Source organism: Amphiprion ocellaris, chromosome 1 (genome assembly GCF_022539595.1).
Source record: "Amphiprion ocellaris isolate individual 3 ecotype Okinawa chromosome 1, ASM2253959v1, whole genome shotgun sequence".
Lineage (NCBI taxonomy): Eukaryota > Metazoa > Chordata > Actinopteri > Pomacentridae > Amphiprion > Amphiprion ocellaris.
Genome location: NC_072766.1, coordinates 7,051,345 through 7,073,966, shown reverse-complemented (window position 1 = coordinate 7,073,966; position 22,622 = coordinate 7,051,345). Strand labels below are relative to the sequence as shown.

The following is a 22,622-nucleotide window of genomic DNA, read 5'->3' as shown; positions in this document are numbered from 1 at the left end:
GGATTACACTACTGCAGAAACATGAGCATGCATTTGGACTTAACTCTGGTATTTTCACAAGCGGATAAGAGATCAAGGCCTATATGATCCATCATCTGGCCATCCTGAGGTTAAGCCGTACAGTCAGTGGTGATGAGGACTATGGTGCTGTTACCGAGTGTTTATGTAGGGCAGAAATTCTTAAATTAAATTTAAAGTAATTTGATTTATTAAAGGTTAAGCAGAACTAAAATCTCAAACGTGGTTAGAAAAGCCGGCTTGTCTTTAGGCAATATTGTAAAATGCCACGAGTTTGTAAATAGATCAAGTTTGTGTGTTTAAATTTCACTGGAAATCTGCAAAGGAAAGCTTTCCCCATTTAGATCATTGAATCACTGAATATATGAATGACTGCACAGTTTAGTGGAGTTCTTGTGCCACCAGCTGTACAGGAATACCCTGTCACGCTCTGTTAATAATAACCTGTACAGCTCTGTTGGTGGTGGATCCTTGGACAGAATGATGCTGTAGATTTGAATGAAGGAACTCTGGAACGAGGACCACCAGTTCTAATGAGGAGTGGAAACTTGGCCACTGAGGATCTCAAAATGACACTTTAAACGCTCTCTACTCATGCAAACAACTTCAAATTTGGTGCTTCACTTCCTCGAGTGCCCAGCAGTAAACGAAATTTGACGTAGATTGGATGCAAAGTCATTAACATTTACAGTTGACAGAAAGACACACAAACTCCTTCACAAACACCTATCCCTTATTAGCTTATTTATAGTTACCACTTGTAACTACAAACTTCCAATGAATTTCTAAGCCACCTCTATTTACCTGTGCTACGTGGCTCTGCTGAAGAGGGCGCGGCTGTTACTATTGCTGCTGCATTTACGTGTTATCGGACACACCAAAACTCTTAGATGTAAAATGGGAAACAAGGGGGGGTTTGATGTTGAGGGAGTTATCAGTGTGATAATGTGTATGTGTGTTAACAGTTAGTGTTAATGTTGTGTGTTACATGACAAATAAAAAGTAAGAGTTATGAAATACAAATTTTCGGTTAACGTAATGGTTAACTTAGCCATAAGTTAGCCGGCTGAAACCTTTCAAAATACAAATTATAGATGTTGGGAGTTCAATGGTAACTGAGTAACTAATATGCTAAGAAAACGAAGAAAGTTATTTACTCTGGTCCTAATTTTGTGAAAAAGGGAAGCAGTAACGTCAGCAAACTGTTGATTTGCGCTACTTGGGCTGCTAGCTTGCAACTAGCGAACATTAACGGTCACAGTTACTCTCGTCTGCTACGTGCAAAACTAGATTTTTTAACATTATATATATACATATATGCAGATTAAAATAAAAAAATTTGTATTAATAATAGTGGAGCAAAAATATCAGCTTTTACCTGCTTTGACACGTCATAAAAAATGAGTGTTTTCTTTAAAAGAAGACAGAAGTTGGAGAACGTTCAACTGCAAGATCACGCTAAGCAAGGCCAAACTTGAGTTTTTTGTTTCGTGAACGCACCATTAGTCACATTTAGTCATTTCATGGGAACTGAAGTGGGATGTTACGGGATTCACATGAAGGCAGCATTAGGGCTTTGATTGAAGCAGTGTTTCCCGGAGTAAACGTCTTCCATGGGGCTAGAAGACTGACCAACCCTCCGGGACACGCTGAGTGGCATGAATCTGGGCGTTATGTTTGGATTTTGTTATCGGAGCTACCGGCTAGTTGGTTGCACTTAGAGGAACCGGCAGCAGGTGCATGTGGATGGCGATAAAATTCCAGGCAAACTCCGCTCTATCCACACGGTTTGACCATCGGTGGACCCACAAAATACTGAAATAATCGAGCCAAAACCAATTTTTAGTTTGGGGAAGGAGCGTAAGGATGCTTTTGACGGTTTTTTCTTTTCGAGAATAGCGCGTTAATCCCAGGAAAGACCAACGTCCCGTCCCCGTTCCTCCGCACGCAAACATGGAGAAGAAAGTGAGCGTTACAGCTAACTTACTTCAACTTTGGTTGTCGTATCTGCTGTAAACTTTTGCCTCTCTGGATACATGGTGGGACTCTAGCAGAATTTTTTTTCAGGATATCACTGAGCAGAAGAGGATATGGAGAAGAAGAACAAGGCGACCAACCGGACCCACTCCGCCGACGGCAGGGCTAAAGACAGAGTGGACAGGTAACGCTGGTAAACGTAACGGTTAACTTAGCCAGAAGTTAGCCGGCTAAAACGTTTCAAAATACATACTATAGATGTTGGGAGTTCACTGGTAACTGAGTAACAAACATGCTAAGAAAACGAAGAAGCATTTATTTAATTTGGTGCTAATTTTGTGAAAAAATAGAAGCAGTAACGTTAGTAAACTAACTGATGACTTGCGTTACTTGGGATGCTAGCTTGCAACTAGCTAACGTTAACAGTTACAGTTGGTACAAAACTCTCGTCTTGTCGTATTTCAAATAATCGCGATAACTGCTGTAGGAGTTTTATAGGTTTTTCCGCCTATTAAAGTCAATTGGGTGTAAAGTCTGCAGAGGTAATGCAAATTCTTTCCCTCTGACTATACTCTTAACAGTATTTTGTAGGCTCTACAGAGTAATATACTTTCTTTAGGAGCTTGGCTCTGGCCCGCTGATGTAGTTTTGCTCTTAAGAAACTAAACTTAAATTCAAAATTAAGTCTAGATATTTCCAAATATAACTACCTAATTTGCAATGCAAATAAATACAAATCAGAGACTATTTCAACAACCTTTTTTTGCCTTGTTACAAGTCACACATGCTCAATTATAGAACATTTAAATTGGAAACAAGTTGAAATATTTTCCCAGCAGTGCAAAATAACTTTTTAAAAACTCAATTAGTCAGAAATGTCTGTCAAGCTACTTGCAGGTTAAATGGTCCATGCAGAAAACAGTCAGTTGATTTCACATTTAACACTTTGTGGAATATTTATGTCTAAAACTAATGCAGTCTTATCATAGATCACACCGTGAATACCATTATATTTTTAATGTTTTGTTCAGCATTTTTTTGAGAGGTGGTGATATAGCGTTATGGCCATCTGGAGATTGAAATTTGTGATTTCTTTAATTTTCAAGATGATTCTTATTTTTTGTCCACCAAGGGCAGAAAAAAATGTTACAAATCCCCTCAGTATAACTAAATGAAATGGAGCATATGACAGACTACATCCTTAAAAGTTACAAAGTTGAATCAACACCTTTCCAAAACAGTTTAATCTAAACGTAAACACTGTAACCTTCATAAATTCAGGATTTATGTCAGGGATGTGTATTTGACTACCTTACTTTTCTCAAGGTGTACCTAATTGCACTTGAAATACTTTACATCAGCCATCCGACTACATGGGGCCTGAGCATTTTGGCCTTTTTTGTAGATGTGTGAAATCCATCCATAGCACTATTGTATACCTACTGTTTTTTTTAATGGGAGGGAGAGCTGTTGTATAGCTCTATCACACAGTGATAACACAAGCATCACCTAAAATGAGGTGCCACATTGATAAACTGCACATTGATGCGTCTAATGTATGCCCTTCCTTTTCTTTTGGCAACAAGGACGCCAGATAAGAAACATAACCTTTGCATAATGATAATTTTTCCCTCCACTCAGTATTTGCAGTGTGTGTGTGTGTGTGTGTGTGTGTGTGTGTGTGTGTGGTATGCACTACAGCAAAGTGGCTTCATGCTCCAAGTCGCTTGTGCATGAATGGGTTCAAAACAGATGTAGTAGATTACTATGCTCCAAGTGCATTTTGTCTTCAGGGATGACTTTGCTCTTGTGACAGGGTTAAGCTGCAAGAGGATTATTGTGTTACCTAAGGCATTAGATTGAGCCACTACACCCACAACTTTGTCATCTAGGACTAGATTAGTGATGCAGGAAATGTAGATACACTTGCTATGTAGAAAATATTACATACAGTCATGGAAAAAAATATTAGACCACCCTTGTTTTCTTCAATTTGTTGTTCATTTTAAAGCCTGGTACAACTAAAGGTACATTTGTTTGGACAAATATAATGATAACAACAAAAATAGCTCATAAGAGTTTACTTTAAGAGCTGATATCTAGCTATTTTCCAGGGGTGTCTTGATAATAATCAAAATCACTTAAGTCCTTACATCAATAGCTATGGCATTGTGCTGCCAAAAACAGCTTTTAGGTATTCCCTGTTGTCTGTCTTAGTCACATGATCCACACAGGAGTTACTACTTGATTGCATAATTATTGTTTCTGATGACTGCAGCCATGCGTCTTGGCATGCTCTCCACCAGCTTCTGACATTGTTCTGCTGTCACAGCAGCCCATTCCTGTTGCACAAGTTCAAACAAATTTGCTTTATTTTTGGGCTTGTGGTTCTCCATTTTGCGTTTGATGATTTTCCACAGGTTTTCAATTGGATTTAGATCTGGTGATTGAACAGGCCAAGGCCTGACGACGATTCCTAATACAGGAACGGATGAATGCACGGTCATTTCGGCTGTCTTGGAGATCTTCAGTTTTTTCTCTACCTGTCTCTCACTCATGCCAATTTCCAGCAGTGCCAAGATGGCTGCCATTGTGGCTTCACATAATTCTTTTGTTTTAGGCGTAATGTGAGAGCTGACAACTTCTGAGCTGTGCTACGGCTTGAATGTCAGCAGGAAACCACTCTAGACCTTTGCATGTGCAGTGCTGCTTATGATATGAAATGGCCTCTTCTATACCCTGGGAATACAATTAAGCTTAAGCATGTCAAATAGGACTTAAAGTATTATGTAATCAGCTGCATTTTGTGACGTGTTCATTGTATTCTTCAGGTAATATACCTTTAGTGATACCAGGCATTAAAATGAACAAGACATTGAAGAACACATGGGTGGTCTAATAATTTTTCCATGACTGTAAATGAAGTACAACTCTTAGTCTTTCTTTTGTGCTGTAATGGCTCTATCCTCTTCCATTGTCTTGCCTTACATTCAGTAACATGACATAGAAGTACAAGCACATAAACACAACACTTGATGATAGCTAATTTTGTTGAAAGTATTTTGTTTAGTTTGAGGTATTCAGTGCTATGATATGATGATATACTGACAGAAAATTTTGTGCTTTTTGGCCCAGTGTGGATCCATATGGCTTTGAGCGCTCAGAGGACTTTGATTATGAGTCATATGAAGAGCTCATGTCTGAGTATCTAGTTGTGCTCACTCGACGATCCATCAAATGGTCCAAGCTACTGAAGGGCAAAAGCAAGGTGCAAAAGAATGTAAAATGTGAGTGTAAAAACACACACAGCAGTATCCTTGCAAAGAGTATGCCAGCACTAAAACAGAAATTAGCATTCCTTGTCTCCTTCAGTGAAGCGTTACGTACGCAAAGGGATTCCCAACGAGCACCGGGCTCTGATTTGGATGTCAGCCAGCGGGGCTCAAGACCAGCTAGAAAAGAACCCAGGCCACTACCAGTTCCTACTGGGAGCCCGACACGACCCCAAACTCGTGGAGATCATCAACACAGGTCAGGATATTAAACAATTATTCATTCACCTATATGCTCACTCAGATGACCTTAAAGCTGCTAACTCAACAAACCAAACCATAGCAAAGACATATTATGCATCACCTCATATCTTCTCTTTAAAGCTAGACTTGAACCTCCTTGCAAGTCCCAATTACCAGAAATCAGGAGTGCAAACAGTTAGCAAATTGTGTTTATATCAACGTTAATCGATTTAAGCGTCATTATAATGTAAGTTTAAAACAAATCTGATTAAAAAGTTGCAATTGGCTCTGTGACCTTTCGTATGCTCCATTGTTACTGCATGGTATTTTGCTTGTGAAACAAAACAGAGCCAAAAAAACAAGGAGAAAGTGCCCTCAGTGAGTAAAATAACTGATTATGTTTGAGTCCCTGGTTACAGCAACTAAACTTTTGATTCTTCTTCATTGTTTCAAGCTTAGTACATCTGTATATCTGTCTGTAAGTTAATTCCATCCTTCTTGCGTCCTCTTGACCTCACAAGTCTCAACAGTCATCGTTGAGACTTATAAGTCCAACAATGACTTGTTCAGCACCACAACGACAAATTCAGCACAATAGTGACTCAAAGCTCTTTGTTGTAAGTGGTCATGTTTCATCCCAGTCTCATTTTTTCCCCATTCAGAACCTCTGCTAAAAAAAACTTCCATAACATGATGATACCACCACCATGCTTCAATTCAGGGATGGTATTAACCAGGTGATAAACAGTGCCTGGTGTTTCAGACCAGAGAATGTTTTTCTTGTGGTCTCAAAGAATGATTATTGTCCATGTGGTCTTTTTCTTTCAGACTTGAACAGAACATTTCCAGACAATGTCCAGTTCCGTAAGACATCCAACCCATGTCTGCAGAAAGCTCTGTACAATGTGCTGCTGGCTTACGGTCACCACAATCCAGCTGTGGGCTACTGTCAGGTAACTCCATCCTATAGTGAATTTGTGAAAAGTTAATCCAGTAATTCCTTTAATTGGTTCCATTTTTGCTGACTCTTCCTGTATAGGAAAGGACCTTGTGTTAAGAGTCGGTGTTGGCAGTTTAGTTTCGACCAATGACAGCATTTACATTGTTTTATTTTTTCAGATTGTGTTCTATGATTGAAATGTCCAGCAAAGAGTGTGGTCCGTTATTGTGGAGGATTACAGGACAAAAATGAATCAAAAAGTCCTCGTAAATACTTGTAGGAGCAGACAGTGCAAACTTTGACATCCCGCCAAAAATCTGGTTGGGTAAAATCTACCCAAGTGTCCATACAAGGAGTGTTTTAATGCTCATATATTTTACAGCATTATCAGTACGTACCACCTGCTTGCTTATGTGTTCAGAGAAAGCCTGTCTATGTCTGTATCAACGCAGTATAACATTTGCAAGGTTAATTTCATTCACCAGAGCATATGCAGCTTGGTTTGCAATTCAAACAGGACTACACTGATGGTTACAACTCTTGTGAAGTATAAATAGAATCCATTAATCTCTAATCAAAGTCAGGTAGGCTGTTTGGGTTTGGATGTGTTTTGGTTTCCTTCAATTGTTTTCGGTGTACACTTACTGCTCCCTGCCCTGAACGCTTTATTAGAAACCTGACAAAACCTGCTCAGACAGGATTGCAAGACTCAAAAGTAACCTGAGTGTATGTCTCTTTGCCTTCAGGGGATGAACTTCATAGCTGGGTATCTACTCCTCATCACAAAAGATGAAGAGAAATCCTTCTGGCTGATGGATGCGTTACTTGGTAGAATTTTACCAGGTGTGTGTCACTTGCCATTGTTCCGATTTTGTGACAGCCGTGTGTAGAGGATAAGAATAATCCTGTTGGGGTCGCATGTTGTTTATCTCTCTGTGGTTGAACACCTACAGTATGTTTTCATGAGTATCTTGCACTGGCTCAGTCGAAGAAATGTCAATGTAAATAAATGAAGACCAGCTAGCAGTAGTTCTGACTGGAGTGATATTCAGGAGTTTTGTGTTAGACTTCACAATTCACAGCTTTCCATTTAGGCTGTTTGTTCAGTTTTCCAGTAAAAGAAATGGATTTGTTTATATTTGTTTGCATTTAATTAAGAACAGTGTATTAATCAGGATGTGTGTGTATGTGGTTCCAGACTACTACAGTCCAGCCATGCTCGGGTTGAAGACGGACCAGGAGGTGTTAGGGGAGCTGGTGAAACTTAAAATCCCCCAAGTCTGGCAGATCATGGTGGATCATAACGTCATGTGGACACTAGTGGCCTCCCGATGGTTCATCTGTCTCTACATAGACGTCCTGCCAGTAGAGGTAAGTTCATTTGTGTTGAGTGTTTTGTTGTGCAACCAAGTGGGAAGTCCATACTGTAGCATAAATAGATATTAATTATTATAAAGGAGACTGATGGCTGATATTTGGAACAGATGTGCACTTGCAGTGAAAATGACAATCTTGGCATCAAAATTTAGAAGAACACCAACAGAAGACTTTGTTGCAATACTTTTCTTTGTTTAACACATATTCAATTGAAAAAGAGCTTTTCACCATTTATACTTTAGTGTTGATAGGTCATTAATCGTGACATGTAACCAATCAGGTAGTGCTGTCGGACATTGCTCTAAACTACAAAGTGGTGATTCCAGATAGAGTAGCAGCTGCATCAGTGAAAAATTCTTAAGTTAATTTATTTTATCTGGAATTAATTTTAATAAAAATAACAATAATGATAATTGGAAAAATGCAGTATATTGGCAAGGCTTATGAAATGAGTTAATCCCTGGTGTCAAGATTTTACTCCAATTTATTTATTATTGCTAGTATCCTGAAGGATAGGTTTTAAATTAAAAAGTTAAACAAAGTTTGACAACAATGTGGAAATGATTAATTGTGCTTGCAAAACTTTTTGTTGCAAAAATGTGGCTTTATCGCTCTCAAATCACCCTATTCAGTCCACTACTGAAACACAATTTACTGAATATCTGTGCTTCATTCACGTATTGCCTTTAGTGGATAATAAAGTTTTGTTCTTTCTTTTCTTTAAAACTTAAACGCAAATCCACCCCGCACAATAGTCCTTGTTGTTGCCATCTCCTTCTTTTGGCCTTGGGAGGTTATGCGCTGCTGTGTTTGTTCACCAAATACACACGGAGCTCTTCTAGGTTGTAACAGTTGCAGATGTTCATGTTGTTCCCTGGAGGTTTAATCTACGCACACAAACACTGTAGCCAACCAGTAAGAGCTGCTACTCCTCACTGATTTCCCACCTAGACCGAAAGCATAGGGAAATTAGGAGTCCAAACAAAAATTTTACCTATATTTCCGAAGGTTTACTTTTCCCAACAGCTTTGTACACTGCAGCTGAGTTGCTGCTGCCCCTAGTTTAGATGTAGGTTAAACATCATGTTGTGCATCACCACATATGTATTTGTTGGTGGGATTTATTTCCTCTTTGCTGTTTTTCTGCAGACAGTTCTACGAATTTGGGATTGCCTGTTCTACGAGGGCTCGAAAATCCTGTTTCGTGTCGCTCTGACACTGATCCATCACAATGAGGCTTTGATTCAACAGGCAAAGTCCCTACCAGATGTCTGCCAATCCTTCAAGCAAATCACCCATGGACCATTTGTTGAGGAGTGCCACACTTTTATGCAGGTAAAAAAACGGAAGGTAACCCATTGCTGCTTAAGAGAGTAATTTCTCTTGAGCAAAGATCAGTCAGTATAAGAGAGTTGTCCTTTGTAATTTGTGTTTTTTAATCCTATAATCCTGGTGTTTCTTGCCTTTCCTAGAAAATCTTCACTGAACCAGGAAGCCTCTCCATGGCAACCTTGACTAAGCTGCGGGCGACGTGTCAAGCTCGAATCATTGCAGAAGAATCCTGACCTTCAGTCAGCTACCTGTTGCTCAAACTTAATTCACATTCTAGTGGGATGAGCACCCAGCACCTTTATAGTCTGAGTGACTACTGCATACTCTGTACTTTGTTTTGCCTATCCTAAGACAATCATTCAGCCCAGGTGTAAGTATATGATCATATGAGAGTATTCTTAGCAATGTGCTGTATGAACTGATGATTCCATTTGAAGTTAACATGTAGATGTCTTAAGTGAATATTTTCTTATGTTAAAATGTGGAACTATGCACTTTAGTCCAGAAAGTCAGAGACACTAAGGAGAAATGGCCCAGTCAGGTCAGATAAATTATGTGTTGCATCCTGTAAGCACAGCTGGTCTGCTGTATTTCATATTGTAGTCTCAGTCTTGCACATTATAAAGGCTAAAGTTCCTCTGGGTAAACAGTTGGTTCACTGACAATATTTAATGCTGGCACAACAGCTGTGGTAATTCACTGTGAAATATGCTAATTTCATGACAGATACTTTAATTTTTAAGATAATTCAGTTTCTGATGTAGTTAGTTATTAGTGTCGACATTATTGCACCTGTTTGCAAATGATTCAAGTGCACTATGATGAAGCAATACAAGTACCTTTTCCTAACAGTGGTGTATGTCTAGTTTGTTCTCTGTTTGGGTCTGTGGACCTTCACACTGTCAAGGTACCAATATCAAATGTGGTGATGCTGGATGAAAATATGCTTGGTGTTGATCCCAGCTCTGTATAATGCACATGTGGTTGAACAGCTCTGAGTTTATTTCACCCAGACATTAATCATCAGTGTAGTGACTTTACCTGTAGTCACTGAGGTGGCAGTTAGTGTCCTTTAGTCTGAAGCGTGCGGCTTCTAATTAAAACAGTGTCTCTGCTCGTTTGTACTGGATGTTTCATTTATTGACGGCATTGCAGGTAAGTTATCATTCAGTCAACATTAAGTCTCCAGTAAACCAATATTATACAACCTGACAACATTCACCTGCTTGACCCGGCGTTTGAGCACGGTCGAAAACTGTTCGGCTTCCTTATCCAAAACTGCACACCTGCATTCATTCATCATTAGCCATTATCTATGCAGTCCACTCCTGACAGTGGGCAACCCCGTGGCTCCTAAAGCCACACCCACACAGTCATACCAACATTCGTAATAATAAAACAAAGAGATCATATTTTGGCTCCAACACACTGGCCCCTAATTGAGAATGCAGGAGGCATGAACAATTCAACATAAATTTCATAATGGAGCCAATAATTTCATAAACACAGTCTTGTATATATTAAACTGTTTTGGTTTCAGCTTCTTGAAGTAAAGTTTGGTTACTGGCCTGTCCAGTGTGCTAGTTTTAGTCTTTAGTCTTGCAGAACGCACCAATCCTTTTTCTTTTCATTTCCTATCTGGATAGGTTTCCAGGACTCTTCCAAGCAGCCAAGAACCACGTGGTGCTGTAGAGTCTGCAATAAGCACAATGTCTCCTGGGACAAGACTCCGTCTCTTCTTGCTCCGCCTTTGCCGCTCCTGTAGCAAAGGTAAGTGTTCTCTCAACCTGCGTCTCCAGAAAAGGTTTGAGATGTACTGAACTTGTCTCCACCTCCTTTTGAGGGTAAAGGTCAGACTTCTCAAACAAGCCGGGTGGTAGGATTGGCTTTCCTTTCATGGTAAGAATATGATTGGGAGTGAGAGCTTCCAGATCGTTGGGATCTCCTGACAGTTTTGTTATGGGGCGGTCATTCAGGATGGCTTCAGCTTCACACAGTACTGTATGAAACCCCTCGTCATTCAAGGTTTGTTGGTGTAAGACTGAGGTAAGTATACGTCTAACCATCCTTATGATTCGCTGTCATACACCTCCGTGATGAGAGGCTGCTGGTGGGTTGAAGCTCCACTTCATTCCTTCCTCCAGGAAAGCTGACTGTATTTTGCTGTGATTTAAAGCAGCAAGAGCTTCCCTCACCTCTCTTTCGGCATCGACAAAGTTGGTTCCATTATCGGATCGTACATGAGAGACTGGTCCCCGTCGACAAACAAACCTGCGTAGAGCATTTATACAGGAGTCTGTATCCAGTGAGTAGGCAACCTCCAAATGGACTGCTCTACATGCCATACAGGTAAAAATGACTCCATAGCGTTTTTCAATGGATCGGCATCTTTTGATCTCAATTGGACCGAAATAATCAACTCCGACGTTGGTAAATGGAGGAAGATCAGGAACAATGCACTCTAGAGCAGACCTGGGCATCCTACGGCCCACGGGCCACATCCGGCCCGCCGGACAACCCTGACTGGCTCGTATGAGGTCATTGGAAAATATTAAAAGTCAATGCAAATATATATCATCACAATACACGCAAGCAATACGCCTGCACTGCTTTTATTTTGAAAGGTCTGCTAAGTTAACGTTTTTTCGCGCGTGCTTTCCGTACTTAGCATAAGGTTTATGCGCTGATTGGTTTGTTGGTGCGCTTCAGCCCGGGAAGATGTCAGCTAACGGCAAAAAAGAAAGATTGATTCCGAATGCAGAGTTTTTAACAAGGCATGGACTTCCAGGTATTTCTTCACTGCAGTCAGAGGTAAAGCTGTGGGCTAGTTTGTGGCGAACAGATCGCGGTGCTCAAGGATTATAATCTGAATCGACATTACGAGACCAAACAAGCGGAGAAGTACAAACATTTGACTGATGCAGAGCGGGGAGGATATCTGAAGGTTTGCTAGCTAAACTGCTAAAGCAGCAATGACTTTGTTTTACCAAAGCTCACATCAAGGGATGCAGCAGTCAAGACAAGTTTTCTAATATCCTACAAAATCGCCAAAAACAGTAAGCCATTCTCTGATGGAGAGTTTAATAAAGAATGTCTGGTGGACTCTGCGGCGTTTATATGCCCGGAGAAGAAAGGAGCGTTCGTTAATGTGGCCCTTAGGAGGCGAACCGTAACGAGGCGGGTGGAGAGCATCGCCGAGAATCTGGAACTTCAGCTGCACAACAAAGTGGACAATTTTGACGTTTTGTCCTTGGCTCTGGACGAGAGCTGTGATGCCCGTGACACAGCCCAGTTACTCATCTTTGTACGTGGACTAACAAAAACCTTTGAGATGACGGAGGAGCTAGCAGCTGTGCAGCCAATGAAGGGAACCACGACGGTGAGTGATTTGTTCACTGAGGTATATACATGCATGAACAAGCTGGGACTAAAATGGGAAAACTTGGTTGGTGTTACAACTGATGGCTGTCCAAATTTGACAGGGAAAAATGTTGGACTTTTGAAACGGATGCAAGATAAAGTGACTGAAATAAACCCAGAACAGAAACTGATATTTTTGCATTGTATTATACATCAGGAGGTGCTGTGTAAGTCAGTGCTAAAAATCAACCACGTGACTGATGTTGTAGCTAAAGTAGTTAACTTTATCAGGGCAAGAGCATTGAATTACAGTTTGTTGTCTTTTTGGAGGGGGATGATAGTGAACAAGATGACCTTGGTTACCAGACAGCTGTCAGATGGATCAGCCTGGGCAAGGTGCTGAAACGAGTTTGGGATCTGAGAGCAGAGATTCAAGAGTTGGGCATTGTACATCATTGTGTTGTATAATTTACTGTTTTTATTGAGATATATTGAACATTGCCCTAAGTGTAGTGGGGAGCTGTTGTCTTTCTTTATGCTTCACGGTCATCTTAATGTAGATTTAGAAAAACTCACAACATCTCATAGCGTTCATGATGAACAAAAATTGACATAAGGCAAATTTCAAATCTCTGCCAGCTGATGGTCATATTGTTGTGGAATAAATTCTGAGTGATGCTTACTTACTTCGTTTGTAAAAACAGTGACTGCTGAAAAGTAATTAAAGCATTTGGAAAATGAGTTTCACATTTTAAGTATGTCTTTATGATAGTAAATATCTACAACTCAATAGGCAGCAATCATAGTTTGAATGAAAAAACAAAATCTTTCATTAAATAGTTGTGCTCTGTGTTCCACATTTTCATTATATCATTGTATTGTTTCATTTATTGTTTTTATTGAGATATATATTGAGCAGAGCTTTTACGTGTACTGGTCCGGCCCTTAACAACCGTCAAAGTTTCTCATGTGGCCCCGTATGAAAATTAATTGCCCACCCCTGCTCTAGAGGCCTTTGGGGTTAGTTTGATTGTGTGTTTTTTTTAACGACTTGTGTTTCCTTTTCACCGTTATTTGTCGTTTGCGTGGACTGCGTTTCAGCCGTGTCTTCAACCAACAATGCTTGATCATTTGCTTCACCTTGTACGTTTTCAGACTCCATCGTCACACAATACCCTCAAATTAAATATAATAAACAACACCTTTCACTGGATCAGTTACACCAGCCTTTTTTTTTGTTTCAAGTTTGAATCACAAATACCTTCACCAATATAACACACACCTCAGTTTGAATCACAAATACCTTCACCAATATAACGCACACCTCAGTTCACAAATAGAACATATCACAATTATTTCAGTTGGAGTTCAGTTCGTTACCAATGCATTGGATTTCTCTTTCGTTTTATTTCAGGAAAACGGCCCTGTGCGTGCACACAATTGTTTATAGTTAATTATGGCCATGTATTGTGTTGGTAGCGCAACATACCTGTTGTCCATACGCTGTATGTGCCGCTTGTCTGAAGTAAACAGCAGGCCGAGCAGCGTCGTCCTCACATCCCGCTACACAACGCGGCTCCGAATTGCTCCGATCCAGCGCTGTCCTCAGCGATCAGCAGTTGTTTAATAGGACAATAAATCCAGCGATGTCCTCAGCGATCAGCAGTTGTTCAATAGGACAATAAATCCAGCGATGTCCTCAGCGATCAGCAGTTTCGAGAGCCTGAAACGTCCAACGTTGATCCTCTTCCTGGCTTTCAATTTAATAGTTCGTGTTCTCAACAATATGCCAGTTTTCGACTTTTGTAGTGACTTTACTTGTAGTCACTGAGGTGGCAGTTAGTGTCCTTTAGTCTGACGCGTGCGGCTTCTAATTTAAACAGTGTCTCTGCTCGTTTGTACTGGATGTTTCATTTATTGACGGCACTGCAGGTAAGTTATCATTCAGTCAACATTAAGTCTCCAATAAACCAATATTATACAACCTGACAACATTCACCTGCTTGACACGGCGTTTGAGCACGGTCGAAAACTGTTCGGCTTCCTTATCCAAAACTGCACACCTGCGTTCATTAGTCATTAGCCATTATATATGCAGTCCACTCCCGACAGAGGGCAACCCCGTGGCTCCTAAAGCCACACCCACACAGTCATACCATCCATCCATCCATTATCTATACACCGCTTAATCCTCACTAGGGTCGCGGGGGGGGGGGGGGGGGGGGGGGGGCTGGAGCCTATCCCAGCTGACTTGGGCGAAGGCAGGGGACACCCTAGACAGGTCGCCAGTCTGTCGCAGGGCCACATATAGACAAACAAGCACTCACACATTCACACCTATGGGCAATTTAATCAATTAACCTCAGCATATTTTTGGACTGTGGGAGGAAGCCGGAGTACCCGGAGAGAACCCACGCATGCACAGGGAGAACATGCAAACTCCATGCAGGAAGATCCCGGGAAAGCCGGGACGCGAACCAGGGATCTTCTCGCTGCAAGGCAAAAGTGCTAACCACTACGCCACTGTGCAGCCCACAGTCATACCAACATTCGTAATAATAAAACAAAGAGATCATATTTTGGCTCCAACAATCAGTGCTTCATGAAAAACTAGAACAAAAAACAAAGCTGGACTTTAAAGATTTTTTATTAACTTGAAGTAAGATGCATAATAGAAAACGAGATCAAGCCATTTTCTATAAAAATAAAAGATCAAATAACTATAATTCATGTAACATTTCTGTTGGGAGAGGGTGCTGAAAAAGCAAGAATAGAAGATTAACCCATGCACCTGTTAACCTGTCCTGTTAACCTGTCCTATGTAAATTTTGCTGTGGCACTCTGTATGGCCTCATCCCTGCACAAAGCAACACATATTTATAATCACAATTTAAAAAACATTTTTATTTGGTTCGATGAAACTGCAGTGCACTGATGGGACAGGCTTTAATCCGTCTCCACTGCACAGGAAAAGGATTGGAAAAGATGCACATTCAGAGCTTTCCCCTTTCTTAGAATTGTTGGGATCATCAAATGCTCATGGAGTTTTAAAAAAGCACAAGAATCCTACTTAAACTTAAAATATTGCTGTCAAACAAATGGGATTTTCCTATGGTTCCTTTGACTCCCACTGCCTCTTTACTTAAATGATTCTTCATAAATAATTACACAGCTAAAACACCAATTTAAAAAAAAAAACGCGTTTCAAGCAAATCCAATTCCTAGAACATAAACAAGATTAGAGCCAAACCTTTGACAGTGAACTTGCAATGGCAAATTCAAAACTCCATCTTTGACTGTGTGAAGTCTCAGTCCTCATATTTCACTCAGATCTAAAGGTAGCAGGTATTCTGCTTCTCATCATCATCCACAGAGAGCATGAAAGGGAAAATAAAATATCCAGTGGTCACATAGGATTTTACAAACACATGCACCCACCACAGAGGAAAAAACGCTTCCATTCACTCATGCTCGTGTCCAAACTGTACTTTTTGCTCATTCACATGCTGGGGTAATCTCCACTACTCCGTCTGTCAGGTTTAAGTTAAGTGAAGGGTCAGTTCAGATGGTCTGGTATCCTGCATGGCTCCTCTTCCTACCTATTAGGTAAGCAATGAGGACGATGAGCACCAAACCGGCAAGAGCTGCCCCAACTATGATGGGGATCAGCATCTGGTCTTGGTCCATCTGACACTCCTCGGCTGGACACAGGACAAAAAGAAGGACAGGAGATGAAATGAAGTTCAGTAAATTGAATTTATTTGCAGCAAGGATATTTCCCAAAATGTCAAACTATTCCTTTAAATCTGCACATTTCTAGAGTCGGTGTAAAAAAATATTACTGATGCTAACAACCAATGCGTGAAATTCAGCCTGTATTGTTATTGGGTGCAATAAAAGATAAAAGAGCAGACAAAACTGGCCATACCTGTGGCAAACTGGTCTGTTGTGACGCCAAAGGGCTGGACATGCAATCTGAATGTGTTGAGCGAGAAGGTCGGCACCACAGCCAGAGTTTGCTCTGCGTTGCACATGTAAGAGCGGCCCAACGTACTCCGCAGGTAGTTGAGGTTGGTGTTGTTGGCTGAGAAGGGAACTGGGGAGAGTAAAAGATCAGAATTTATTCAGGTTTGGGAGTCAGATCTGAGAAAAAAGTACATTGCTTACTGACAGGTGACATACCAGCCATATCGGACCAGTTGGCGAGCAGGGTTATCCCGCTCAGGTGGTACTTGTTGGATGTGGAGTTCTGTGGACAGAATGAAGAGATGGATATGTATGCGCACACACAAACAAAAACAAAAAACATGCAATGTGGCTAAATTCACACATAAAAAACCCCCAAAACTATGGGAATTAATTTTACCAGAGTGAAGATGAAGCTGAGTGTAGTGATTCGCTCCTGTGTCAAAACCAAGGTAGCACTGCTGGCTCCACATGACCCAGATGAACTTGTCAGATTAGGAGTGAGGTTTAGTAATTCGTGGACAGTCTGGCAAAATACACAAAAAGTTGATTTGTTTAAAGTTGAATTTACACTGAAGACTGATTTAAAATGTGTTTTCTGCGAGGAGTTCTTTTGTGTTACCTTATTTGGAGACTTAGACAAATACGTGACATTAAGCTGCAGTCCCATTTGCGCCAGGAGACAATCAGTGCCGTTGCTGTTTTTTAAAGAGTAGGAGCCCTGTTCAGGAGTTCCTGGAGGAGTTGTTGGTACTGGAGCTGTTGTTGTCGTACTGGCAGTGGTGGGTGGAGCTGTTGTGGTGGTTTGATCTGAGGCACATATGCTTTCTGTGAAAAGTAATTAAGAAACTTTAAAGAAGCAGGTCAAATCTCCTCTAAAAGCTGCTCACTCAGGAACAAAAACACAGTCAATGTCATACCTGCTGGATTTAGGTCATTTCCTGGCATGTACGCCTCCAGTCTCATATCAGAGAAAGTGACGGATGCTCCCCCAACTTCGACAGTGACAGGACTCAGACACCGGTAGGTGGTGTTGATCACTGCTGAGATCCCAACTGAAGCAGACACCACTGTGACCACATCTAAGATGGAATCAAGCAAACAGCAAATTGGTTGTAAATCTGTTACATACAGTAGTACCTGTGGAATACAAGACTCTGTGCATTAATGTGAAGGAATAATTACTGTCTTTCCCTAACTGAGGTATTTCCTCGCAGCTGCTAGTTGAAGACATCCCAGAATATCATGCAGGTTGCATTTGTCAGCTACAGTCACCTTAAATCAAGTTGTAGAATGTATAGATCACCTCAAATTGACCCGTTTCTATTTGCTTCTCCCAAACTGAGGCTGGGAGCACATTCAGGCCCTCTCTGTTTTCAATTTCACTCAGCTGTATATATAATATTTCGAAAAATCTTTCTGTAAAAATGCCATGTGGTGTTTGGTTATATGCGGCCATGTTTATTTTAGGTCTGAAAACAGCAAAAATGTCAACTATGACACCTGTCAACTATGTTATAAAAAGTCCAGCAATTATATATTGACCCATTTTATAATAACAAGATGCCAAAGGTTAATTCTCACATCTGTCCGTACTGTAATATAACATCAATAACCTGTTCTACTATACTTGCAATACCCTCTTTACACCATGGCCTGTCAATATCAGATTTAAATGTTATAGTGATATTTTTTTACATTTTTCTCCACTAACTTGATATATTTCTACATGATGTGAATGTTACTGTACAAGCCCCGAATGCATTCAACCACATCCTGCAACAAACGGAGTCAGTGCAGTTTGTTGTTGTATTTGTTCTCACCTGAGCTGTTGGCCCCAGGAAAGACTGAAGTGTCGCTCAGGTTGTACTGCAGTGTCAGGTTAGCGACATTATATAGATTTCCATTGGTGGAAAAGCTCAGGCCGAGTGCGTGGCCAGATCCGAACACCCCCACCAGCCACGGGGAGCCATCTGCGCCACACGAGCTGCTCCCTGTGTCGACTGTCGTGGAGTTTGGCAGAGTGATCTGCGCTGTTCTCTGAGGAAAATACGAGACATACTGTTCACAAAGAGATGCACCACTGGAAAGAATGTGACACCGTAATGACATATGTCTATGTTAGTGCTTAACGTTGTTAATGTACATACTGTGCTGCTGGAGGTGTTGTATGTGATGGCGAAGGTTGCAGAGAGCTCAGTTTTAATGCAGGTGGAGTTCCCCTCCCTCACCTCCAGTGTAACAGCCTGAATGCAACCTGCAGATGACCACATGATGAACATGGAGGCATAATACTTGCATAAAGTGGAAAAAACATTACAACAAATACAAAGAGAAACCATGGTGGAAAAACCTCTTATTTTCATTTATTCAACTGTTATAATATTACCAAGTTAGTGTGCACACAACAATGAAACTTAGATAAGAATGACAATAAACCATTAAACAGAAAAGACAGTAAAGTAATAAAACCAGTAAGGATAATTATAGCAGTTAAAATGTGAAAACAAATGACTGAAATAAAACAAGAACAGCTACAGGTAAAATAAGATGATGTTTTTAGCTCTTTCTCCTAAATTCTAGACACATATGAGACATGGCAAACATACTCAAGTGTTAAACAGTTTGGCTTTATTTACAACAGTATAAACATCCCACAATTATCGACAGGAAGTATTGATATGCTGCTTCACACAGATTACTAAGGATGGGTAAGTTTTCTGGCAGATACATGGTAATGATGTGTGTAAGTAGCTGTACTGATATAAAAATGCACACCTATGTTGGGTAAATATTCCTTATCTTGGTTTATCGGTTGTTTCTGACCTGCCTGATTAGATAAAGGTTAGAAATTACAGTTACAACACAGCCCTAGTTACATGACGCCATGCCCTATATACACAATGAAGCAGTTCAAAAATGCCACCACCAGAGGTCTCCAGACAGCTAAAAGTGAGAGTCTGCTACCACAAACCCCACCTGACTCTCTCTCTTTTTTTGTACATTTACAGAGCTTAGTAAAAGCTGCTGCTCCAGTCCAGACTTGCAGCAGGTGTAACTGAATGTGTCCTGAGCGATAGAGTCAAGAGCCATATTTGCCACACTCAGCCAACCTGGCAACTTCCACTCTTGCATTGTAGGCTATTAATACCTTTATCCCCTGCAAACTGCCCACTCAGTGTTGCGTGTCTGTGTGTGTGCGACAGTAGCTTTGATTCAGCAGCTATTCAGGACTCACGTACTTATCAACTCGGCAACTCATATCCTAAGTAAACCTTTTTCTCTGGAACGCAATACAGGAGTTTCACCACTTTCTTCACACTTCCCCAGAATGTGTGATGTTGTTTACCTCAAACAAGGCTCTTTGGTTTTGTCTATATCTTTGAACTGTTTTATTTTTGGTAGTCATAAAAGATTTCCCTGTGTGGAAACAATAAAATTCAAAAGTATTATTTAAAAATTATGTCCACAAACAACCAGTACTGGCAGGTTTTTCTTTAAAAAGCACTTGCCATCATCAAATATCTGCTACAAAAGGGATTTCTGGAATAGAATAGTAGCTATTTGCCTGCTTACATTGCTGAGAGACAGATGTATTTAGCATGGGCCCGTGGGTGCAATTAGTTTCCCACTAAATCATGTATTACACAGCCCACTGAATGCAGTGTTCCCTTTTTCACATTCTTCTCACTTCACTCCCCACTGTCCCGTCAGTCTCCTTCCCTACTGGCCTTTCTGAAACTTCACCCCAACGTCACCTCTGTGTTCACCCTGTAAACACGCAGCAGACGGTTTTCACAATACTGAAATCTGGTCATGCGGTGAAAGCACTTGTGTGTACAAAGTATCAGACTGCAGATAACAGCATGTCACAGTCGGCGTGGAGAGAATATCAAACAGAGAAGTACCCTACACTGTCTCCTGTGTTGTGAGGAAACGCTGGCGCCAGCAGCTTGGAGCTCTGAGGTCACCATGATATTGCAGAATGGCACTTAAAAAAAACACATCTGTGTGGATTCTCAGTCATCCACATCAGGGTAATCCTGAGTTACTTCTCTTTTATGGTTTAAGAACCAAAAGGGAGAAGCCTGGTTGCTTTACTGACTTAACTATAATTCTATATTTTAGAATGAGCATTAATTTGTTTAAAATGTGCTGTAATTATTTGTGTTACAACTGTATTGACCTGTTTCCCTGTGTCAGCAGCCAGGTGCCTGTGTGTGTTCAGGGCGATTAAACTGGTCATAAACTAACTGTCAGCAGGCCCCTGCAGGGCTGTGTGCAACACAAAGCCATCATGGCAGTCACGGTCAGCTCAAATGACACAACAATGAAACCAATCTGCTGCTCCACAACATGAACAAAACCTGGGGCATTACATTATAATGGAGGAGAATTAAAAACAGAATAAAAGTCCACAGACTTTTCGAGTAACACTGGCATTGATTTTTAAAGGGAGATCCATGTCAAACAACACTGATAGACTTTTTGAATCAATTTTTATGTTCACATGTTTAGTAGTCAAGCAATAAATAAATTTAATCACCTCCATATCCTACCAGGTAATTCAAGATAGGCAAACCCCTTGCTTCCTCTAAAAAATACAACTACACGTAATAAATTAATTGATTTAAAGTTGGAACAATGATGTTGGCAGGCATGTTGTCATTTGTATATACTGTCCATAAGTGTGCAGGGTTACAACTTCAACGAGCTGAGATTTGAACGATATTAAACTTTCTTACTTTATAACTTTATTCTAACTTTACAGCTTCTTTAATCAATTATCATTGCTAGAGTAATGTCCTTAATGGCCCTGAGGCAAACACTTGTTATCAAGCTGCTTGTGACCTATATTAAACATTATACACCCAAAAGGAACTCTGACCATGAGTAGATTGATTTATGAGTTAGTTGGCTGATAATAAACAGATTAGAAACAGTTTTAATAATTAACTAAATGTTGACACAATTTGAAAGCAATCACTGCTTCCAACTGCTCAAATTATATATAAGGCTAGTTTAAGGAATTTTCTTTGATTGTCAACATTTTGAGGGGTTTTGAGAGCTGATCAGACAGAAAAATGGTTCACATGAAATAGATTTAGTCAGTTAGCTGGCTGCCAAAAATAAACTGAAAACTGTTTTGATTCCTCTATTCCCATAAAATAGGACCAGTGCCAACTGCTCAATGTGAATATGTACCAGTTTAAGGAGGTTTATGAGATGGCAGACTGAACATTTTAGGGTTTTGACACTAGATCAGATAAACCAAGACAGTAATTGTTCTTCTACAGCATAGTTCTCACTATTCCCCACAGTTAAAGACAAGACATACCCCATCAGATGTACTGGTAATGAGGAAAACAATTCATGGCTGCAGCCGTAGAGTTTACAAATAAGCTCAATAAACTGAAATGAAAATAAACCAAGTGTTAAAATGAGATTAGGGCCACAATATGAATAATAAGTCAACATGGCTGATGTTCTTCTTCGGTGGTGTTAACTTCAAAGTTGAAAACAAAAATTTAAAAGGAATGAACCTGGGGTCTTTGGGGCCCCTGGGAGACGGCTGTCAATCCGTTGTTCGATTAATTGCTTATCAGTTTTAGCTAAAGTAGCTAGCGGCTAACCGGTAACAACTAGCATCACTACCGATCAACGGCAGGTTTAGTGACGTCGTTCGGTACAAAGGTAACGGCGGCGACGGGCAGTTTTAAACGGAAAAAAAACACTCACCTAAACCCGCAAAACAGACGATGCTGAGCGCGGCCAAAGCTTGGCAGAGCTTCATCCTTGAAGTTAAATCACAGCGCAGGTATTTTGTAATTTCTTCCCCACCGTGTGGAAAGCAGCATAAAAGCCCGGAGCGGTGGTCCCGTGTCGCCGCTGCGGGCGCAGGTGGGTCTTCAAAGTGCACTTGACTTCACGGACCGTTAGCTCAAACCGAAGCGTCGCTGTTGTCGCTCTTGCTGTAGTTGTTTTTCCGCCGCTCGAAGAGAGATGACAGCGTTAACTTAGTATCCGTCCCTGCTGGCAGAAGGGAGCTGTGTACGCGGTTAGAAGTCGGCCGGAGCTACAGTGTCTGAATAAAGCATCTCTCGTCATGTGAACTGGTAGCATTTAGCTAGCCGGTC

The 22,622-nt window shown here is 40.7% G+C and overlaps 2 protein-coding genes across 2 annotated transcripts; one reads left to right on the top strand and one right to left on the bottom strand.

The window, feature by feature from the left end:
• The first annotated feature begins 1,557 nt into the window (after positions 1–1,557).
• On the top strand, positions 1,558–10,008 carry grtp1a (growth hormone regulated TBC protein 1a). The gene is made up of 8 exons (XM_023293628.3): positions 1,558–2,179; positions 5,131–5,282; positions 5,368–5,526; positions 6,339–6,463; positions 7,197–7,293; positions 7,649–7,821; positions 8,977–9,162; positions 9,300–10,008. Exons 1-8 carry the CDS (start codon positions 2,109–2,111, stop codon positions 9,390–9,392), a joined length of 1,056 nt encoding a protein of 351 aa, XP_023149396.2. The 5' UTR covers positions 1,558–2,108; the 3' UTR covers positions 9,393–10,008.
• A 5,140-nt stretch (positions 10,009–15,148) lies between these two features.
• lamp1a (lysosomal associated membrane protein 1a) lies at positions 15,149–22,622 on the bottom strand. The gene is made up of 9 exons (XM_023288361.3): positions 22,225–22,622; positions 18,636–18,742; positions 18,309–18,525; positions 17,406–17,567; positions 17,108–17,313; positions 16,886–17,011; positions 16,702–16,768; positions 16,448–16,615; positions 15,149–16,220 (listed from the first exon to the last, which is right to left on the bottom strand). The coding sequence occupies exons 1-9, from the start codon at positions 22,277–22,279 to the stop codon at positions 16,081–16,083; spliced, it is 1,248 nt and encodes a 415-aa protein (XP_023144129.1). The 5' UTR covers positions 22,280–22,622; the 3' UTR covers positions 15,149–16,080.